Source organism: Melitaea cinxia, chromosome 27 (assembly GCF_905220565.1).
Source record: "Melitaea cinxia chromosome 27, ilMelCinx1.1, whole genome shotgun sequence".
Lineage (NCBI taxonomy): Eukaryota > Metazoa > Arthropoda > Insecta > Lepidoptera > Nymphalidae > Melitaea > Melitaea cinxia.
The window spans coordinates 7,859,973-7,883,599 of record NC_059420.1 but is presented as its reverse complement, the minus strand read 5'-3'; the positions used below and the strand labels follow the sequence as shown (position 1 = coordinate 7,883,599).

Sequence of the window (23,627 nt, the reverse complement as noted above, 5' to 3'; positions counted from 1 at the left end):
TGGTTATCCCGCCACCGGTCGGCCTTTTAAGTTCCAAGGTGGTAGTGGAACTGTGTTATCCCTTAGTCGCCTCTTACGACACCCACGGGAAGAAAGGGGGTGGCTATATTCTTTGATGCCGTAACAACACAGCAGAAAAGTAAACGACTTATTACACCGACAATACACAATTTTTGGTCAGCAGAAGTCTAGAAGAATCCAGAGGACTTCTAAGTTAAATTGCGACACTTAAGTGGAGGTTACTTACAGTACTTCCAAGCTCTTCAAGTGTTCGAGTGCTTTTTCATCGATACATTTAAGCTGGTTACCATCGAGATGGAGACTCTTCAGTGCAGTCAATCCTCTGAACGTACGTCTGCTGATCGCCGTTAATTCATTACGGCTTAGGTCCCTGGAAGTATTTAACATTTATTTACACATGGATAAAGATGATATTAAGTTATTTTTTATTACAATTGTCAGACATTGTATTAATATAAAATGAACTTGGTTTGAATGTTTTTTTTTTATTTCATGTATTTCTTCAAAAAAGTTTTGTATCAATTATGATAGGTGTAACTTAAGGTTAAGGATAAGTCGTAGCAAAATAAATCACCAAAGTTGATCGAATGGAGAACCATTCGATCAACTTAGACGAAAAATCTTTTTTTATTTACGAACTAGCTGTTCCCGCGGCTTCGTCCGCGTGGAATTTAACAAAAGAGCTATTTTGCAGTTAGTAGAGTTATAAACGAAATATATTTCTATAATAACTACATCAGCTATCTGCCAGTGAAAGTCCCGTCAAAATCGGTCCAGCCGTTTCAGGGATTAGCCGGAATAAACAGACAGACAGACAGACGAAAAGTATAAAAAATGTTATTTTGGTATATGTACCGTGTATAAATCATGTGCATTTAGTAAAAAGCGGTTATTTTAATATAACAAATAGACACTCCAATTTCATTTATTTGTATATAGATGCATCTTTAGTTAAAATACTATTAACCGCTTTGCTGTTTTACTAAATCATCACTGTTTTACTAAAGCGATATGCATCAATAACTTACTAATTATTTTTTAAACCGACTTCAAAATAGGAGGAGGTTATTCAATTCGACCGTATATTTTTTATTTTTTAATGTATGTTCGGGGATAACTTCGCCTTTTATAAGCAGATTTTGATAAAAAAAATCCGATTTTGATATATTTTTTTTTGTTGGAAAGGAGATATCCCAAGTGTGGTATGATAAAGGAACCAGGATCTGATGATGGTATCCTAGAGAAATCGAGGGAAACCCTCGAAAATCGTAGTGACGACTAGTGCGTTCGTTAATTATTTTCGTCAACTTACGTTGTATTACTTGTCGATGTAATTGAAATCGGTTTTTTTCGTTTGTGAGCAAACACAACTATAATTTATCTCATCGTTATCTCACATATGATGAAAAAATTACAACGTTTTGAGTTACGATATTCTATAAACATAATTACAGCGTAAATCACTCAATAAGTGTTATGAATTACAACGTGTGAATCACTCAATATACGGTAATAAGTATAATGTGTGGACTATTAAATAAGTGTAAATGGTTTCAAGAAGATAATCACTAAATAAATATGCACATTGACTTTATTTAAATTACTCAATGAATGTTAAACAATTAAAACGTGAAAACCAATTCATAAGTGTTACGAACTATGTGTGAATAATTTAATAAATGCGATCAAATACAATGGGTAAGATCAGGTAATAAATGTTAAGTGAACGTATTAATAACTCAAAGTGTTACCAATTTCATATTTAAATTTCTTTATAACTTTCACCCTCGTTCATTTACGAATTCATACATTTGCTTGGTACATTGGGTCATTCTATCATTTCCTCAGTCAATATCAGTTTAGTAATACTCGATTTATGATTCATAAATAATATTAGACCAATAATAATAGTGATTTTGTAGAAATGACTTACGTATCGCTATCATAATATAAGACAAAATTGACAAAAAATTATAATATCTTTTAATAATTACTAGCTAGCCTGGCGAATTTCGTACCGCCTTTTTTGTGTATATAATAATTATTTACATCGAAATAAAATATCCTATCTTTCAAGTCGTATTAAACTACACACGGTGTGAACATTTGATTAAAATTGGTTAAGTATTTTAGGTGTTCATCGCGAACAAACAACGTGACGCGTAATTTATATATATTAACATTTAATTAATTTAATTATATTAACATTAATTTTAAAAATATTCATTTTAATTACATCTTTGTGCCGTTTGCAGTCGAAACAGTGCATTGCTAAAAAATCTTTAAATGAGATAACTCCTCGCCTTATTGCCTCCACTACAAGGGGGCTGGTGAATTTTTTGCCCAGAGAATCGGCATAGCGATTCAACGGGGAAATGCTGCCAGCATTCTTGGCACAATTCCACGCGGACATGAATTATACCAAAACTATCTTGAAATATTCAGTTCTTAAGTTGTGAATTGTAAATATGTATAATGTTTAATTTCAATAATTATGATAATTTTAAGTGATCTTTAAAAAAAAAAAATAAACCAAGTGAGCCTTACATTAATCTGCCAATAGATACATTGTAGTGATGATTGGATTATCCGCCTCAAAGCCTCATGTAAACAGAAGCCTTCAACCCAATCCTCTAAAATCTTCAAACTGATATCATTAGCTAATTTTATATATCTAGCAGTTTTCATACTTTTCGTTACTTTATAAATAATATTAGCTATTATAATATTTAGTGAACAAATTTATTTTCTACTAGTGGCCGTCCAGCGGTCGAAATTCGACCATAATTACTTTAAAATTATAAGTTTGAACATTATTTTGGTTCTATTTTCGAAGACTATACTTCTATAATAATAAACAGAAGTGTATATATACGTGTACGTGTGTGTGTGCGTCAAATACGTGGTAGTATGTGTAATGTTTTTTTATTGTTTTAATGTATTTTTTATGCATAGTTAAAAAAACTCTCCTGCACTCCTTCTCTATATAAACTATAAGTGTACGAAATTTCACACTCCTCCGTCGGCGCAATTTTCGTAAAAATGGGTATAAAGTTTTTGCTTCACGTATTAATATATAGATTAATATTAGAGGAGCAGGCAATAGAGATAGATCAGCTAAGCCACGTAGCGAAACTTGGCACGCTATTGGAGCGCCGTGTTAAAATTTAATGCAACATTCAAAAGGATGGGTTAAGGTGGACATGACTACTTATATGTATAACTATTCATTCATATTTGTACTATTTATTCATATCTTTTATACTAGCTGTGTCCCGCGGTTTCACTCACGTTATTTGTGGCAAAAAAAGTAATAATATATTATATAGCCTATAGCTTTCCTTGGCAAATGGACTCAACCAACACAAACATAATTTTTCAATTCGAACCAGTCGCTCCTAAAGTAAGCTTTATAATAATTAGTATATAGAATCATAAATATCAAATTATAAAGTATCCGTGCTGTTATATACTTGTATCTTTTATAGAAAAAAAAAGATTGTGCTTTAGACCACACGACTGAAGTCAAACTTACGAAACGTAACTCTCTCTCTTACTATTTTCACTAGCTTATATCTTCCTCTCAGTTACCGTTCGCCTCGCCCAATTACACTTTTCGTATCGCTCTCATCACGCATTCACCAGCTTACTACCAAAGTCAAGTGCGCGTAAAGAAGTTTTACTTCGATAAATATGAACCATTGAAATGTACGTACACACATGACTTCCGACCGACTACGTTTCTGTCAGAGCTAGGTTTGTGTAAAAGAAAATTAAGAAATTGATATATTACAAAACACATGACGGTACAATCTTCAAATATTATCTATTCAAGGACAATTTTAAAATCACTTGTACGGTTTTATTATATAACTAGCTTTTACCCTCAGCTTCGCTTGCATGTGTACGCAACAAACAAACCTATATTTACATTTATAATATTACTAGGAATGTCAGTGACTATTGAAAATTTATTAAAGTCATACAAGTAAAAAAATCACAACAGTTTTGACAATTTTCTTCTGTTACTTTTTTTAAAAATATAAAACCATGTTGGCAAACACGCGTGCGGTTCACCTGATGATGGTAAGCGAACACCGTAGCCTATAGACGCCTGCAACATAAGCATCGGAAGCGCATTTCCGACCCTACCCCCAATCCCTCCAGGAGCTCTGGTCACCTTACTTACCACAGGAGCACATTACGCTTGAAAGCAGTATTATTTAGCTGTGATTTTTATATCTAGCGCGTTATATTACGAATTTTTATTTAATTATATAATTATTTATTATATAATTGAATTATTAATATTGTTACTTTTATTTTCACATGAAAATGCACTTAAGTATATTTTTTATATTTCCAAAAGTAAAGAAAATTCACTATTTGACGTATCCACGTTAGTCTGTCGCGAGAGCGGACAAAACTGCAGGCGATCCGTAACGTCTGAATAATTGATTGTATTCTCGAATTGGGTACATTGTAGTCGAGGGATTAGGGAGCACGCTTATTTGACGTTTAATCCGACTGCACAAACGATAGTAATGCTTTTTACACGCTTTTTATTAGCTTCACTTGTATGTTTGTATATTTGTAACCGACTCCCTTGGACTTCATTTTGACCCACTTCAAACGTTCAGATTTCATTTAAGCGTAGTAGGCTTTTCGAGGAACGATGACACTATACTAATTTGATAAAATTACACCTTTATGGTTTGGTTTATTTATAAGAGCGTGTTTTTTTAGTTTTTTTTTAACTGTATAACTGTATAATACTGTTGAAGTTATACAGTAAACAATTTACAATAATACAAAGAAATATAATTTCCGTTATGCTTGTTTCTATATTTTATAAAATCTATTTAATCAATTTCTGATAAAGTTTCCGATATTTGACATAATAGCGGCATTCATCTGATAAAAGCTTTTGATATATCTTCCTTTTCTGCCATTAAATTCTTCTTAATGTGTCAGATATATATTTATTCACAACCTGTTAATTCAAAAGTTGTAGTTTAATACTTGAAGTTAAGCACATTTTGTTAAATGCTATCAGCAACATATCTGTCAGATAAACTGTTAGTATAACAGGCCCCTAAGGCGTTCTATTACGCAAATAGAGGAACGGTATACTCAGAATTTACTGCGACGTATGAAACTTAAGCTTCCGACTCTGAGACCTCAGCTTTGAGTCTTTACAGCGATCCCTTAGCGATGTAGGTCAAGACGACTCATTAAAAAAGGGTTTCAAGGATGTGGGATATGAAAACACATATATATCACAATAATATAGAAAAAGTTGGCATGTATGTATATTATACTAGCTGACCCGGCAAGCGTTGTCTTGCCGCTAAACACTATTTAAAAATAATGGTTGATTGTAGAGGGTTAAAAATTTAGGGTTATATGTAATTTTTAATGTCATAAAAAAATAATTTATCTAAAAATTAAAAAAAAATTAGAGGTGGATTAAACCCCTTAACATTTAGGGGATATAGATGTTGTTCGATTCTCAGACCTACCCGATATGCACACAAAATTTCATGAAAATCGGTCAAGCCGTTTCGGAGGAGTTTAACTACAAACACCGCGACACGAGAATTTTATATATTAGATAATCTTTATAAAAAAAAAATCACTTGTGTAGTTTTAGAATGAGTGCACCAAATTGTATTTCTTTGTGATCATTAATCAATCAAATCAAAAAAACTTCATTCAAATTGGCTTCAAAACATTCATCATTTTACAAGTTACAATTTATAAATTGATTATTATCTTTTAGCTACCACCGATTCGGAATGTAGATTCTGCAGAGAAGAACCGGCAAGAAACTCCGCAGTTACTCTTTTCAAAAATAATATGTAAACTGTGTTTTAGTACAATATTAGTAATATCTTGGATGAAATACAGGGTCACTAAGTCCACACATCTTTATATCTACTTATTATTGTCATGACAAGATTAGTAATTTTCGAAAAAAGTAACAGTTTCTATTCTTTAGACTGAAGATATTTTTAAAACGTTTTTTTTTGGGGGTTTGACGCCGCGTTGACGCAACGGTCACGGCCATGGATTGTACCTGTTGCGCTGGCGGTTGCGGGTTCGATCCCCGCACATGACAAACATTTGTATTGGCCATACAGGTATTTACCGTTGTTTGGGTGTTTGTGCAGTCCTAGTGGGTCTCCCCACCGTACCTCGGAGAGCACGTTAAGCCGTCGGTCCCGGTCGTTATCATGTACACCTGATAGCGATCGTTACTCATAGTAGGGAATATATCCGCCAACCCGCATCGGAGCAGCGTGGTGGATTAAGCTCTGATCCTTCTCCTACATGGGGAAAGAGGCCTATCCCCGGTAGTGGGATATTACAGGCTGAAGCGTTTTTGGAGGGTATTACTACAATAATCGATACTGAAGCCAAAATAGCTTTTTTCATTTTTGCCTGCTTGTAATTTTTATTTTATGTAAGTTTTCAATTCTTTTACATTACGATTTCATTATTTGTACTACACTTTAGCCTGTTATATCCCAATGCTGGGTATAGACCATTTAAAAAATCGATTTGAGTTTCTCTGTTACTCTCACGAACGGCCTCTCCGTTCGAAAAAAGTCTGATATTGAAGATCCCTCCACATTCTACATCCTTTTATTCTAAATCTTTTAGTGTGGAAGCTTGTCGCCTTTGAAACTCATTACCACTGTCTATTAAGAATTCTCAAACATTAGAGACATTTAAAAAACTGACAAAATAAATCCGATGTACGGTGAGGAGACTCACAAGGATTGCACAAACACCCAGACCACGGCAAACATCTGTATACCGAATAAAAATGTTCGTCGTGTGCGGGTATCGAACCCGTGACTGCTAGCGCAACAGCTACAAACCAGTGCTATGTCCGTTGCGCCAACGCTAAATTTGTATGATATATATTAACTAGCTGTGCCTGCGGCTACGTCCGCGTGGAATTTAACAAAAATGTTCAGTTCGCAGTTACAAAAAAAAACATTCTAAAATAAAAGTACCCTAAGTTACTCCTTATTACATCAGCTATCTGCTAGTAAAAGTCCCGTCAAAATCGGCCGAGCCGTTTCAGAGATTAGCTGGATTAAATAGACAGACTAAACTGTCTAGACACACAGATAAGAATTGTAAAAAATGTTATTTCCGTATGTGTATCGTGTGTACATTCTTATGCATTTAGTAAAAAGCGGTTATTTTAATATTACAAACAGACACTCCAATTTTATTTATTTGTATAGATTATTAAATATACTATTAGCAGACAAACGTTCGTATTTTTTAAAAGAAATATAAAACTTATTTATCATTAAGTTTTAAGCTTTCACGATCACTATTAAAATTTTTATATTTTTTTTTTATTAATTTCAAAATGATAATCGTGGTAAGATGGACAAGTAAAATTGTTCCACGAATTAAAGTTGGAAAATAAATAAAAGAAGGCAGAAATTCTTAGATTTCCGATATCCGTATCAAAAATCTAACTATTCGTGTTTATATATTATAATTATGCAGTAAAATTTGATGATTATAGCAGATTACTCACTGTTGTAAAGAAAGGTGAACCAACACAGCTTTAGATATTAATTTTAGTACAACTAATTATTGATAATTATTACCTCCATATGTCTGTTTATTGAACTTTCTAAAAGATGCACATGTCATTTACACGTGTTCTTTAATTTTTTTAAAGTGGTCTAAGAAGCTATTTATATTCTATAAAATTATGTACATAGGATATCCTATACCCATCGTAAGTCAGTTGTTGAGCAAGTGAAATATCTGAATGGTCATAGGCCTCCACAAGTTCGCGCCAAAAATGGCGTGAACTCGCCTGTATTGCCCATAGTCACCACGCTGGGAAGGCGGGTTGGTGACAGCTGGGCTGGCTTTGTTGCACCGAAGACGAGCTGCCCGTCTTCGGTCTGTGTATTTCAAAGCTAGCAGTTGGATATTTATCCCGGCATCGGTCGGCTTTATAAGTTCCAAGGTGGTAGTAGAACTGTATCCCTTACTCGCCTCTTACGACACTCACGGTAAGAGAGGGGGTGGCTATATTCTTTACTGCCGTAGCCACACAGCTTGGTCTATACAAAATTAAAAATAACTTTATTGAAATAGGCTTTAAAACCATTTTCGAACCGTCATTTTAATATTTTTTTTTATTATCGTTAAAACTAAAGCTACCAGCGATTCGGAATGTAGATTCTGCAAATAAAAATCGGCAAGAAACTCAGCAGTTACTGTTTTAAAAAATAAACTGTGTTTTCATACAAAATTAGAAATATCTTGCATGAAATACAGCGTCACTAAGTCCATTATCTTTATCATTTATGTAATCCTGCACCGAATAATACGCTTTAGCTATGCATTCCTTTCTAAATATTTGTTATGTGGTATATGTACAAAGTACTATTATGATCGAATCCGCGGCCGCTAGCGCATTAGACAGTTTATGAGAATTTTAGTTTTTGAGGTTCTCAATTCAAAAGTTGTCACAGATTATTATAATTTTAATCAAGTCTATGGAGCTTTGTGTTTTGCAACCATAATACACGTGTTAAATAAATAGTTAAAATAAAGTTGAAAATCAAATTTAATGAATAAATTTATTACATGAAAAGTATTATTTTGACAAATTTAGGTAAAATCGTCAAACAAAATGTGTTCAACATTGATTAAAAATATCTTGCGTGTAAGACCGGTATGCAACGTGCTGGTTGTATTCAGTACTTATAAATTATATCCACAATGAATACACGAATATTTTTAGCTGTTAGAATATTCTGGTAAGTAGATTAAATAAATCTGCTTAAATCGTATATAAATAAATACAGTTGGAACAAAACGAACTTAATTTTCCCGACAAATTGAGAAAGAGAACGATTCTGATATATTTAAAGTTTGAAATCTCTCTAAATCCCCAATAGTATAAACAGTGAAAAAGAACGTTATTTTTCCAGCGTAAGCCGCCATTTGCATTCCACTTCAAAACAAGATGGCGATTTATACAATGGCGACTAATGCACCTTTCAACTTGGCGCGAAAACAAAAGCGAACTATCGCTTTTAAAAAGGGCAATTTGATTTGAGTGTTCGAGTACCCACTTAACAGTTATTTGAAGGAGTTTCTTCAATTAAAATAAATAGGAAGAAGTTGGTGGCCGTAGTTACTATTCATTTACAGCAATTAAGATTTGCGCCTCCCAATAGTGCTAAAACAGGACAGATGATTTTTTAATCGACTTCAAAAAAGGAGGCTACTCAATTCGACCGTATATGTATATATTTTTTTAATGTATTTTCGGGGATAACTTCGTCGTTTATGAAACCGATTTTGATAATTCTTTTTTTGTTGGAAAGGAGATATCCTAAGTGTGGTACCATGATAAGGAAACCAGGATCTGATGATGGAATCCCAGAGAAATCGAGGGAAACCCTCGAAAATCCGCATAACTTTTTACTGGGTGTACTGATTTTAATGATTTTTTTATTTAATCGAAAGCCGATGTTTCATCGATATCTGATTACAACTTTTGGAGTAATCTTTGATAATGCGTCTTTACTTGACTATTTTTTTCGTCTACCTACGTTGTATTACTTGTCGATGTAATTGAAGTCGGTTTTTTTTCGTTTGCCAGCAAACACAATTATTGCCAATGTAAACATCCCGTTGAGGCGACCTTAGGTAGATGATTTTAATTCAAAAGTTTGTATATTGAAAATTAGCTGTTACCCACCACTTCGCATAAAAATTTGTCAATTTATGTAATCAAAAGGTATAAGCTTATAATTATTCATTGATAGTCCACTCCTATTCGCATCTTGATATTATATCATCTATAGCTTTCTCGATACCTAGATTAATATTAAAAGAATTTTAATTCAAACCAGCAGTTTGTAAGAATAGTGCATTTACCAATCTCTTCAAGTTAATAATATAAGTGATGTTTGTAGTCCACATCAAAACCATTATTCAGATGAAGCAAAAGTTATATCCAAACATTTATCTAAGTTATGAAAGTTCTATCTTTTTAATCTTAATAATCGATGCAGGTGTAGCCGCACGTGCCATCTATTTACATGACACAGCTGGTGACTTAATTATAAATAATTTAAGAAAGAAATTAGATCAGCGTGCATGTTGCATTGGCGATTGAGAGATTATCTTAGTCGTTATCTAATCAACACGACTGTGGGATGAGATAAAATTAATTGCATGCTGTGCGTTCACGAATTAGACGATTTTCGTGATTTTAACCGAATTTCATTTCAAGCATACGCTTTATTTTAACTGACTTTTGTTTTTGACGTAATCCTAAATTTTTGAATTGAAGTGCGTAATGTTTACCCGAAATGACGATGAAACGATTGGTAAAGTAGTCCCTATTATGTAATCACTTAAAGTCGCGAATTCGACTTCTACTCGGAGTTGGTATTTTTACTAATATTTATTTCCAGTCAGGGTCTCTATCCTTGTGGGATTCCCCAGCATGCCTCAGAGTGCACGTACGACGAGCTTCGTTGCTTGTAGTAAGGAATATATCCACCAGCAGTAGAGTAGTGCTATGAAGTAAAATCCAACCCTCCTCCTGGAGAAAGAGGCCTTACAGGCTTCATTGATCAACAGTCAATCAGTTATTATGTGGTTATCGGTTATAAAAGTATTTCGGCTAAATCATAGGTACAGTATATTTATTTATACTTTATAGTAAGCTACAGCTAGATGTTACACATTAAAGTTCGTTAATTACCTTAAGTAAATTAGTTATAAGATTTTGCAATTGTCTCATTATAAATTTAAAGTTTTTATTAAAAAAAAATTAGATAAAGCGTATTATTCGGTACAGGATTACATAGTTGATTAAGATGTGTGGACTTAGTGACGCTGTATTTCATGCAACGTGTTACTAATTTTGTATTAAAAGACAGTTTATATATTATTTTTGAAAAGAGTAACTGCGTAGTTTCTTGCCGATTCTTCTCTGCAGAATCTACATTCCGAATCGGTGGTAGCTTTACTTCTACAAAAATAATAATTTATTTTTAAAGTTTTAATTTATAAAATGACTATTCGAAAGTGCTCATCTATTTGAATAAAGCTGTTTTTGATTTTGATTTTGATTTTGATTTTGAGATAGTTACAGACTCTATAGTACAATGAGCAAGACTTATAGCACTTTAGTCATTTCTTTCAGACAACCTAAGTAATGAAAAAAAAACCGTACTATGGGAGCGGACTAGGTCTGTAGTCCAGCTTAGATACTTGTCAGTGGGTACATATTCAATTGTACATTAAGGATATATGGCGCATAACTAAATTAAATAAAAGTTTAAATTTATTGGTTGTAATTGTGAATCGAGGGCTTTAGACCACACGACTGAAGTAAAACTTACGAAACTCCCTCTCCATGTATCTTCACTAACTTATATCACCCTCTCAAGTTCCGTTCGCCTCACCCGATCACACTTTTCGTAACGCTCTCGTAACGCATTCACCAGCTTAATCCCCAAGTTAAGTCAATTTAAGTTTTACTTCAATAATTGTGTTTGCTCGCAAACGAAAAAAAAAACCGACTTCAGTTACATCAACAAGTAATACAACGTAGATCGACGAAAAAATAGTCAAGCAACTACGCGTTATCAAAGATTACTCAAAAAGTAGTTATTAGATCTCGAAAAAATTTATATGTGACCACATGATAAACATCAGCTTTCGATTAAATTAAAAATTAACAAAATCGGTACACCCAGTAAAAAGTTATTGCGGATTTTCGAGAGTTTCCCTCGATTTCTCTGGGATCCCATCATCAGATCCTGGTTTCCTTATCATGGTACCAAACTAGGTATATTCCCTTTCCAACAAAAAAAGAATTATCAAAATCGGTACACCCAGTAGAAAGTTATGCTGTATAATACAACGTAGGTCGACGAAAAAAGTGTCAAGTAAAAACGCATTATTAGATATAACTCGAAAAGTAGTTGTTAGATCTCAAATAAATTTAAATGGGACCAATTGGCACACACCACCTTTCGATTAAAACAAAATTTGTCGAAATCGGTCTACCCGGTCAAAATTTCTGATGTAACATACATAAAATAAAATAAAAAATACAGTCGAATTGAGAACCTCCTCCTTTTTTGGAAGTCGGTTAAAAATAATTGCGAAAATTTCTTCTTATGTTACTGAAGAAAAATCTGAACAATTCGCGTTCAAGAAAAGGCTATTTACTGAGTTATACGTGGCGTAGTATAAAGCTTTGTAACGTTCAACTTAGCAGAAAGCTTTCGCAAAGCAGTGGATAATTAGAGTTAGTAGATTTACTCCATGAATCTTTCTTTGCTAGTTACAAATGGGATGCAGGAATTTCTGAAAATCTTGTGACTGGTACGTAGATTGTCCGTATTTGTTACGTTTAACTTATCTATAATAGGGTTTTATTGATTTCAACAATGTTTATTATACTTTTAAAGGTTAACATGAGACTGTATGATTTTAAGTCTGCCTTTTGCGCAACTTATTCTGTACCGTTATACATGATGTTAAATAAATAAATAAAGATTAAATATAAATGTGGATATCATTTTCCTATCCATTGACTGAAGACGACGTTGGCGCAACGGTCTCAGCACTGGATGTAGCACTGACGGTCGCGGGTTTGTGCTCCGCTCACGATAGACATTTATAGCGACCATATAGATGTTTGTCGTGATTTGGATGTGATTGAGTATTGTGAGTGTTTCAAACGAAACAGGAGAAAATCATACTGGGGGCCTTGGAATGTGAAGCATTTATTTATTTTTACGACGCTTTGGCGCAACGGTCACAGCACTGGTTTTTGGCCGTTGCACTGGCTATACAGATGTTTGTCGTTGTCTGGGCGTTTGTGCTTGTGTATTGTGTGTGTTTCCGAACCCCGACACAGGAGATAATCATACTGGGGGCCGTGGAGTGTGAAGCATTTATTTATTATTTAGCAAAACTTTTTTAGGTTCCCATTGAATCTTCGTTAGTAAATAAAATAAAGTATTTTGTTTCATGTGTATCAAGCAGCAGCATACGCTTCAGCCTGTAATATCCCACTACTGGGCATAGGCCTCTTTCCCCTTGTAGGAGAAGGATCAGAGCTTAATCCACCACGCTGCTCCAATGCGGGTTGGCGGATATATTCCCTACTATGAGTAACGATTGCTATCAGGTGTACATGATAACAACCGCGACCGATGGCTCAACGTGCTCTCCGAGGCACGGTGGGGAGACCCACAAGGACTGCACAAACACTCAGACCACGGCAAACACCTGTATGGCCAATAAAAATGTTTGTCATGTGCGGGGATCGAAACCGCAACCGCCAGGGCAACAGGTACAATCCATGGCTGTGACCGTTGCGCCAACGCGGCGTGAACAGTTAGTGTGACCAGCAGCACAGTGGAAAGACAGACAAAAATCGAAATCAAAATACTTAATTTAAGGAGGATTCAAAAGAACTTTCGAATCGCAATTTTACAAAATAACTTTTGATTAGTATTTAAAACTGATTTACAACATAAGTTCAGCTGAGAGGTATCGACAAAAAAACTCCAGAGTTACCCTTTAAAAAAATTGTCAATCATTGTAAATTTAGTCACGTTTCCATGAAACAAAGCGTTTCTAAACACATACATCTTTATCAATAACCCAGAAAGGATACGTTTACTTTGCGCAGTTGGAAATTTAGAGTTAAAATTTTGTTATACCTTACAATTAAGATTACTCACATAATCTTAAATCCGCCAACCCGCATTGGAGCAGCGTGGTGGATTAAGCTCTGATCCTTCTCCTACATGGGGAAAGAGGCCTATGCCCAACAGTGGGATATTACAGGCTGAAGCGAAATACATAATCTTAAAAATGTCCGTCGTGATTTGTAGTTTAGTTTATATTATACTTATATATGTGTTTTATATATTATATAGTAAAATATTTACTTATGTATTTGTTTTTTTTTTAAATATTTATGTAAGTCTATCATATCATAGTTTATATCTATGTATGTCTATAATGCCTCGTATTTTTAGTTAGTTACGTTATTTATTATTGATTTTTCCCGCTTAATATGTGCACACTTCTAACCGATGCTACTGTATCGTGTCCAGTACCCTAAGGGTATTTGGAAGAAATCACTATTTAGCGATAAGATTGCCTTTGTACATTTTGTATTGTATCTTTCTTTATATCTCTGTATTTTGGTGTACATTAAGAATAAAAAATAAAAATAAATGTAGAAAACCGAATACTAAAACATAAAATTTTATTACATAAAATTACATTAACATACGATAAAATCGCATCTCAAGCAGTCATTCAATTATAAAGACACCTTGCTATAATTAATTAAATTAATTAAGACTAATGGATCGCGCGGGAACGCCATCTTGTGGAGCGCCGCGAAATGGCCGCCGAGAGTGAAGCGGTAATATTAATTTTACTAAAAACTCATTAGATGTTGTAAGGGTTGAAGTTGAGATTTCTTTTGTATTTTTTAAGATTTTATTAATATAGAAGATGAATTTTATATTAATGAATACTATTATTGAATAAGGAATAAGGAATTAATTTTAATATTTTATAATTTTTATATTCTATTTTTTTTTTGAAATTTATTAATATATAAAGGGAATAAGCTTAGCGTAGCTTCTCATTGGTGAGAGAATTATCAAATGCTTTCAGTACTTTCAGAGATTAAAAGTAGCCAAATTCTTTCTTTTACTTAAAAACAGATTTATCTAAGATTCGAGTTTTTTGAAATGTCAAAATTACTTTAAAGACAACTATGCATGTATGTAGCAGAATCAAAACTAAAGAATTATTTCTAAATTCTGATGTAAGAATAGATGTAAGTTATACAATACATTTATACAACTCAAACAAAACAATGACATCAACCTAATTCATAATGGAAACCTCAATTTAAGTGAAATAACGTACCGCACGTCCGCACCGGAAGGTAGTCAGACGTCGACTGAGCGGGACCGGATGCAACGCCATCTTGACTCCGGAAGTCAGTTCGCTTAATGAGCTCTGTCTTTGAGTGAAGCGTTCTCTGATGTCCTTTATAGGGACGTTTTGGTATTTCCCTATTTATATATAGATTATTTTTTTGTATTTATTGCTAAATTTTTAAGTTTTATATTTTTCGTTTTTACAATAAAAAACAAAACCAACTGAAAATAACATCGCCAAGTATTGTTCCATACATATTATCAGAGATAAACCAAAAATAATTCGTCAGGACATCGGTACACTCAGTAAAATGTAGACATCAAAAAATATATAGTCCAATTGAATATCTCCTCCTTTTTTCATTGCGGCTAAAAAACATACTTAATACCAACTACCCTCATTTATACCTAAATACAATATGATCTATATTATATATTTTGCTTGAAATTTTGAGCAATTTTATAGGGGTACCCTAACCTTACAGATGACAGCAACATAATACGGCTATGAAGTGGTTTTGTGTAACTGTGTTGAATTTAGTTTACCTTGGGAACAGCTTCTGGGAAGCTCGAGGAAGAGTCAGCGACGTGTTCGCAATGTTGCTGGGGTTTATTTTTAGCACTAGGTGTAAAAAAATGGTTTTGCAAGTTTGATGTCTGACAATGCTTGTTTCTGGACTTCGATGCGTTTTTTTTTTTACAATATAGCAAATTTCCTTTGGATGGTTCTTAGCTACGTATGTCTGGTAACAATCGATTCAGCAGTTTGGATCTTTGGTAAAGCTTTAGATTAGGTAAAACCGAATTTCGGGACCGTGGGGGGATGGGGGGGGAGAGAGTGGGGTACGCTACCCCTGGTACCACTGTCACACCTCAGAACCCCATGGTTATGGAGATATCCATGGTTAAAGTTTTGAGGTTAGAAGAAGAATTTCGAAAGTTAGAGGAACGCTTGGCTCCGGCGCTGCGGGAAGTGCAGCCCTTCCGCCCTTGCGTGCAAAAGCACGCTCACTCATGCTCCGTGCCGAAGGCGACCAGCCTCAGCCGCTCCTCTACGCATTCGTTCGCACGCTTTCGCACGGCGGGCGAGGGCTGCCCTCCCTCCGCGCCTCCGCGGCACAAAAAAACACTCTAGGGGTAGGACAGACCAAGACCACGTGGACAGTGGGGTGCTCTGATTCGGTTTTGGGTATTTTTCGAATTTCTAAACCTATATTCTAGCACGCAATGTTACTAATTTTATTAGAATATTATGTCTGACGCGTTATTTTGTTTAAAAGTGTCGATTTGTCACACAATGCAAACAGTACGAGCTCAAAGGTATTATAATAGCTTTAAATTCTTCTTCTAACCTCAAAAACTTTAACCATGGATATCTCCATAACCATGGGGTTTTGAGGTGTGACAGTGTTACTTTGTATAGATTCCCCTACACCCTCCACCCTCCACACCCAAAAACCCCATAATTCGGTTTTTCTAATTCGGTTTTACCTAATCTAGATCTTAGCCGGATCTTTTTCAGAGTGATGCAAGATATTTTCGGTTTAAAAATTGAATTTTCCCATTTCTTTTAAATAATTTAGATTCATCGCATTTGGATAAACGCATTTAGCCTTTAAAATCCCACAGCTGGGCATAGGCCTCTTACTCCATGTAGTAGATTAAATTTATTAGTTACTAGCTTTTACCCGCGGCTTCGCTTGCATTGAATTTTTTTGTTAATAAAAATTATTCTATGTTACTTCTGATACCTCCAAGAATATGTTTACAAAGTTTCATAATGATCGGTTAAGTAGTTTTCGCGTGAAAGCGTAACAAACAAACTTACATTGACATTTATAATATTAGTAAGGAATTAAGGATTACCTCAGTAATCTTTCACAGCTGTTACAATATCAAAAAGATTTGTTGGCACAAAATTGAACTTGAGTACCATCTACGGTATTAAATATAGTTATAACTACTGAGTCAAAACATTTACTAGTTTAAATATAAATGCACAATGTTGCGTTTCCGAGAATGTTGGATGTAATTTCATCGCATTTCTCCTAAACATACGTTTGTATAACAAATGATAGAATTTCATATTATTTAAACAGTAAACGTTATTTTACATCTATTGATGTAACAAGAGAAAACTTGCGACTTTACTTGACTATAATATCAAAATCAAAACATAAATCAAATAAAAATTTATTCAAGTAGGCTTTTAAACAATCATTTTACAGATTATAAATTATATGTATTTGTATGAGAAAATTTAATACTAGTTGAATCGGCACGAAAATCTGCAGTTATTCTTCTAACGCCGAGTTGCACGAAAAAAAATTAAAATTCAAGTAGAGATTAAACTAATTTAATCACAACAATTTCATACAATTCTTGCGATTAAATTAGTTTAATCACTACTTAAATTTTAATTTCTTTTCGTGCAACTCGGCGTAAGGCACACAATATTTAATTGTGTTTTTAAAGGCTATTTCAACAAAAGGGTAATGAAAAATTTTGATCGATTGTTTGAGCACAACCTATTGCCATAGATTGTGAGCTTTAAAGAAATAAATACTTTAATTTATTAATAATTTATACAAAAAAGCTTTAACTAAATTACAATATAGCGTATATTGTAAAAAGTTTATATATGATAACGTTATGACAGTTTAACTATAAAGTACAATAGCAAATATCATTATTTCACCGTTCAAAAAAAAAAAAAAAAAATCTAACAACGTCATAAAACGTAAATGTCAATAAGCTATTGTTTTGGCGCGAAATCCGCCATTTTGTGGAGTCCTGTCGCAGGGATTTGAAAATGCCAATTTAGTTGGATAAGGCCGTGAACATATGGGGATCAAGTCAGATTGGTGTTTTATTTACGAAAAAACAAAAATATTTATTTGTACGGAAAATCTAGATTTTTTTTTAAATTTCAGTAGTACATGTGTACCATTAAAATAAATGGTATTTTATTCTCAAATATCTAAAAGATAAAATTTGCGCGTGTAAAACTACAACATAAATTCCTATTTTTTTTTCTACGTCATACTACACTAAATTAAAGAAGTAAACCGAACGTATGTGTTTTTGAATATTTGAAATTATCTGTACAATAAATATATTTTTTTAGTTAAACTACGTTTTAAAGAATCACCTAATAAAAATATATGTATAAAGAAATTGTAAGTGAATTAAATGGGTATATACTGAATTTAAATAATATCTTCGTATGAAACAGCATATACAATAATAAATATATAAACCATTAAGAAATACCAAAAAGGTATAAATTTAATTTACTATAAACCAGAACTAGATGACAATATAAAAATAGGTAAAAAAACTTTTTAAGTTAAACGGTTTTATGTTAAACATACATTGCAATGTTTAAGATAAATGTACTAAAAACCAAAAAATAATAAAATAGATACAGTCGTGGGAATTATAAACATATGCATAGACTAGACTAAAATAAAACCGTGGGGCACGTCAATTGTCTACAATCGTTGATTAAAATGTTTGTTTTGTAATGTTACACTATAATTAGGCAGTTGTTCAACCGACAACGATGGACGTGTGATAAGTAGGGCTAGAATGTGGAAACAAGCTAGCAAGCTCGATTATAAGCGAGTTTTAGGGTTTCATAGTGGTGAGCGAGTAGTACTTTTATCATATGTTTTAAGATTAAAGACAAACGATTAAAGACAAACTACGAGCAGTGAAACGATTCCTCGCCAGCCAGCAGTGTGAATGTCCAACGATAAACTAGTTGCAACATCTCTTTTATTTACATGGAGTGTATAACTATTGGAATTTCCATGAGCAAGAAAATAGTAAGTAATTTCCTCACCGTCTGCGGGCCAACTGCCTATTTTAACGACGAATTAAACGATTCTTCTACGCACATTAAGTCGATAATTTGTAGACAATTGACGTGCCCCACGGTTTTATTTTAGTCTAGTCTATGCATATGTTTATAATTCCCACGACTGTATCTATTTTATTATTTTTTGGTTTTTAGTACATTTATCTTAAACATTGCAATGTATGTTTAACATAAAACCGTTTAACTTAAAAAGTTTTTTTACCTATTTTTATTTTCTAGTTTTTAGTTTTTATTTCGAATTCTGTTTAATTCATTTAGTGCTTCATTATTGCAAGGCCCATCTTAAATATTGAGGTTGTATAGTGCACTGTATTCTTCTTGTCAAGCCCTTTTATTTGATACCCATATTGGTGGGATTGATAAAAAATTGTTATCAGACATTTGGTAGCGGCGGCCAGCTTAGATTTCAATTTTGCATAGTAAATTGTATTCTACTTGTTGAGCACTTATATTTGATACCCATATTGATGGGATCGATAAAACCTACGTTATCCGCCATTTTGTAGCGGCCGCCATCTTGTATTTCAATTTTTTATAGTATATTGTATTCTGCTTGTTGAGCCCTTTCATTTGATACCCATATTGATGGGATTGATAAAACCTACGTTATCCGCCATTTTGTAGCGGCCGCCATCTTGGATTTCAATTTTTTATAGTATATTGTATTCTGCTTGTTGAGCCCTTTCATTTGATACCCATATTGATGGGATTAATAAAACATAAATTATCCGCCATTTTGTAGCGGCGGCCATCTTGAATTTATAATGATAATGAATAAACATAATTGTATTGTCACCAAAATCCAAAGTGTATACAAAATTTCAGATTAATCGGTTGACAGGAAGAGGGTGAAATTTGAATTACTAAATTTGACCCAAGAATAAAAAATAAAACAAACGGGGTGAGCTAAATAAAACCGTTTAAAAATATATATTTTTAACAAAAACTAACTTTAGTATAATAACCAAAATTAAAAATATGTAATTAGACAATAAATACAAACGTGTAGTCAGCCGGCCTAGCATGCATACAACGAGATATCTCTTGACGAGAGAGAGAGTTAATGTCTACATCGAGTATTTTCTCGATTACCCTAACATGCGCACTACGAGAGACAAAATTCTCTTCCGAAGACTTCGCCTTGTCGAGTAGAGAAACATTATCAACCATAATCCCAACTGAATATCATTCTTATATCTTATGTCGTAAAGTTTAATTTACAAGGTTATTGACCAATTTCAAACGAGTGACACATGTTTTATTTAACAATGTTCTCGGCCTTTTGGCTAAGATAAAAAGTGTATATCTAATTTAAAAAATCTAATATGGAAAATAAAACGGCGTAAGTAAATGAATTTAATTATATATGTAAAACAATATGCTCGTGTTGTGCTTTATATCTTGTCGCACATTAGATAATTGTAATTCTATCACGCATTGTTTTTTTTATTTTTTTTTATTTTTAAAATTTTTAAAATTTTTTGAATTTTTGAATTTTTTTTTTTTTGATTATTGATTTTACTTTTATTCTATTTAATTTTATTTTTAGTTATTGATTTTTTTAATATAATTTTGTTTTGTTTTTTATTCTGAATGTTGTCTTGTCTTGTTGTACTAACCCAATATGGACTTATACTTTGGTCTGAAATAAAGTATTATTATTATTATTATTATTTAGAATAAGAAGCAACAGGGCGCAAATACGTTTTTTGTGTCATTATATGGCACACTTCACTCGACTTTTCGCATTTCCCGCTCTTCGTATACCGAAATTATATAATTATAATAGGGAAACGCCATGGTATACAAAAAATAGGCACCCGGTTTTATTTATTTTTTATTTATCGTCTTTCTCGTCGATAATATTGAAGACGAGAAGTTTCTCTTCCTAAAACGACAAAATTCGACAAAATTTCGATGTCATGTTAGCTTCCGTAGAGATAAATATCACAGATCACTAAAATTTAATGATTATCTCTTCTTGACGTAACGAGAAGAGTATCGCGTGCACGCATGTTAGCTACTGTAGACATAGAGAGATAATACGAGAAAAGGGGTAGACAAAATTTTGTCGTGGCGCGCATGCTAGGCCTGCTGGTCCCAACGTCCATTACGCGGGCAGTTTGTTTTTATGCCACTTGAGACATAAGAAACCTTTTTGGACGACTCTAAGGGTGGTATTATTAGTATTTTTTTTCTAGCAATAACTTCGCATTTTCGCGGCTTCATTCGACAGTTAATACAAAATGGCGACAAAAATATGAGTCACTATTAAATTACCAACAAAGTTTTTTATTTTTTAACCGACTTCCAAAAAAGGAGGAGGTTCTCAATTCGACTGTATTTTTTTTTTTACTACATACATATACATATTTATAACATATACATATACATATTTATAACATACATATGTTACATCAGAACTTTTGACCGGGTAGACCGATTTCGACAAATTTTGTTTTAATCGAAAGGTGGTGTGTGCCAATTGGTCCCATTTAAATTTATTTGAGATCTAACAATTACTTTTTGAGTTATATCTAACTAGCGACCCGCTCCGGCTTCGCACGGGTATAAAATATAATTATAGCCTATGTCATTCACTGAAAAAATGATTAAAATCGATCCAGTAGTTTTGATTTATTCATTACTGCCCGTGGCCCGCACGCGTTAACTTAGAGTAAAAGCCGGCTGGAACCGCCGCAAACGCTACGTACCGCGATTTTTAAATCTGTAATATCTTCGAAAATATTCATTTAAATCATATGCTGTAAAAGGCCATACAGATCTATATTAAATAAAAAACATATTTAAGGTATTTAATTGGATAAGGATTAATGCTGTATTGGTTAAAATCGCTTCGAAAATTAGCCATTATTTGTCGTAAAAAGTAAATGACAAAAAAATGTTATTGTGGGATATCCATAAGAGATAGGTATATACCATCGCGGAGTTTTCTGTAGACCTTTTCAATGTGTACAATACTTAGTACATTATTTTGATAAATCTCGTAGGGTTCAGCCTGCGTTTGCAATTTAAGCGAAAAAAAAATTATTATTTACGACATAACATTAGAAAACTCAAAAATAACAGTATTTCTCCACTATTTAATGGATGTTATTATACATATAAATCTTCCTCTTGAATCAATCTATCTATTAAAAAAAACCGCATCAAAATCCGTTGCCTAGTTTTAAAGATCTAAGCGTACATACATATGCAGGGACAGAAAAAGCGACTTTGTTTTATACTATGTAGTGATAATGCGTTTTTACTTGACGCTTTTTTCGTCGACCTACGTTGTATTATACCGCATAACTTTCTACTGGATATACCGATTTTGATAATTCTTTTTTTGTTGGAAAGGGGATATCCCTAGTTTGGTACCGTGATAAGCAAACAAGGATCTGATGATGAGATCCCAGAGAAATCTAGGGAAACTCTCTAAAATCCGTAATAACTTTTTACTGGGTGTACCGATTTTGATAATTTTTAATTTAATCGAAAGCTGATGTTTATCATGTGGTCACATATAAATTTTATTGAGATCTAATGACTACTTTTTGAGTTATCTTTGATAACGCGTAGTTGCTTGACTATTTTTTCGTCGATCTACGTTGTATTACTTGTCGATGTAATTGAAGTCGGTTTTTTTTTCGTTTGCGAGCAAACACAATTATATTTATGCACGATTGTTATCTATTCTTTAATCAACAACATCGCATATTCGCATTTTCATTTAACAGTTACATAATACTCGATCAAAATGAGTCACTATCAGATTACTTCTTTTTTTTTATAAAATTCTCATTTATTGCGGCTTCATTTGACAGTAAAAACAAAATGGCGCCGAAATATGGCTTATCAACTTTCTTACCTTTTACGTTCACTTTCTATTATTTTTTTAATTGTTGTTGTAATGGAATTTTTCATTTTCAGCGAGCTGACCTGCACTTCGTACCGCTAGATATTTTTTTTTCGTAATATACAAAAAAGTATGTTTATTTATGTCTATTTGAAGAAAATCTAATATTAAAACCTTTTTGCTCTCAAATCGAATAAAACCTCCCCTCAGTCGAAGTGAACTTCCTTTTGTACATTAACAACTATTGTTTTGTAAATTATGCAAAAGAGTTTTTACTGTTGAACTAACGAGATTCGTCAATCTGTACGTTTCAAATGTTTATATTGTAAACACACAAATGTGTATTTTATTTGTGCTGTAAATCTATAAAAGAATAAATCTTTGAAATAAACAATTGCATTGCTCTGAAAATAAATATTTTTATTTCGTTAAATTCAAAGTTCAGAAGAAAAACTACTTAAAATTTATCAACAATCTCACCTGAAAACAAAGAAACCACTAATAATGTTTATTTTTTCCAACTAATCATCATCATCATTATCATCATTTCATCCTATTGCAGTCCATCGCAACGTCGTAGGTTGATATTTTTTAAACATTTGGAAGATTTTTCTCAAATTTGCATTGAAGTCAGAAGAACTTTGTCCGTATTCAAAGCAAAGTTACTCGAGGTACGGTCGCGCCTTTACCATTTTTCGCAATCCCTGGGGAACCACTCATTTTACAGCGAAAGATAGGGTTTTCGTTGTCCTTAGTAACGGGCATACATTACAAACAAACTCATCCACTGTTGGATTTATAACATTGTACGTAGTTTAACCGACAGACGTTGACCGATCTTGTTAAACTCGTGAAGTAT

General features: G+C 33.2%; 1 protein-coding gene across 1 annotated transcript in view; it reads right to left on the bottom strand.

Moving 5' to 3' along the window:
* LOC123667083 (protein slit) overlaps window positions 1-23,627 on the bottom strand; it is a 211,630-nt gene that overhangs the window by 34,224 nt on the left and 153,779 nt on the right. Inside the window, exon 6 of the mRNA XM_045601073.1 lies at window positions 248-391. Coding sequence (XP_045457029.1) covers window positions 248-391 — 144 coding nt within the window. The remainder of the gene's footprint in view (window positions 1-247; window positions 392-23,627) is intronic.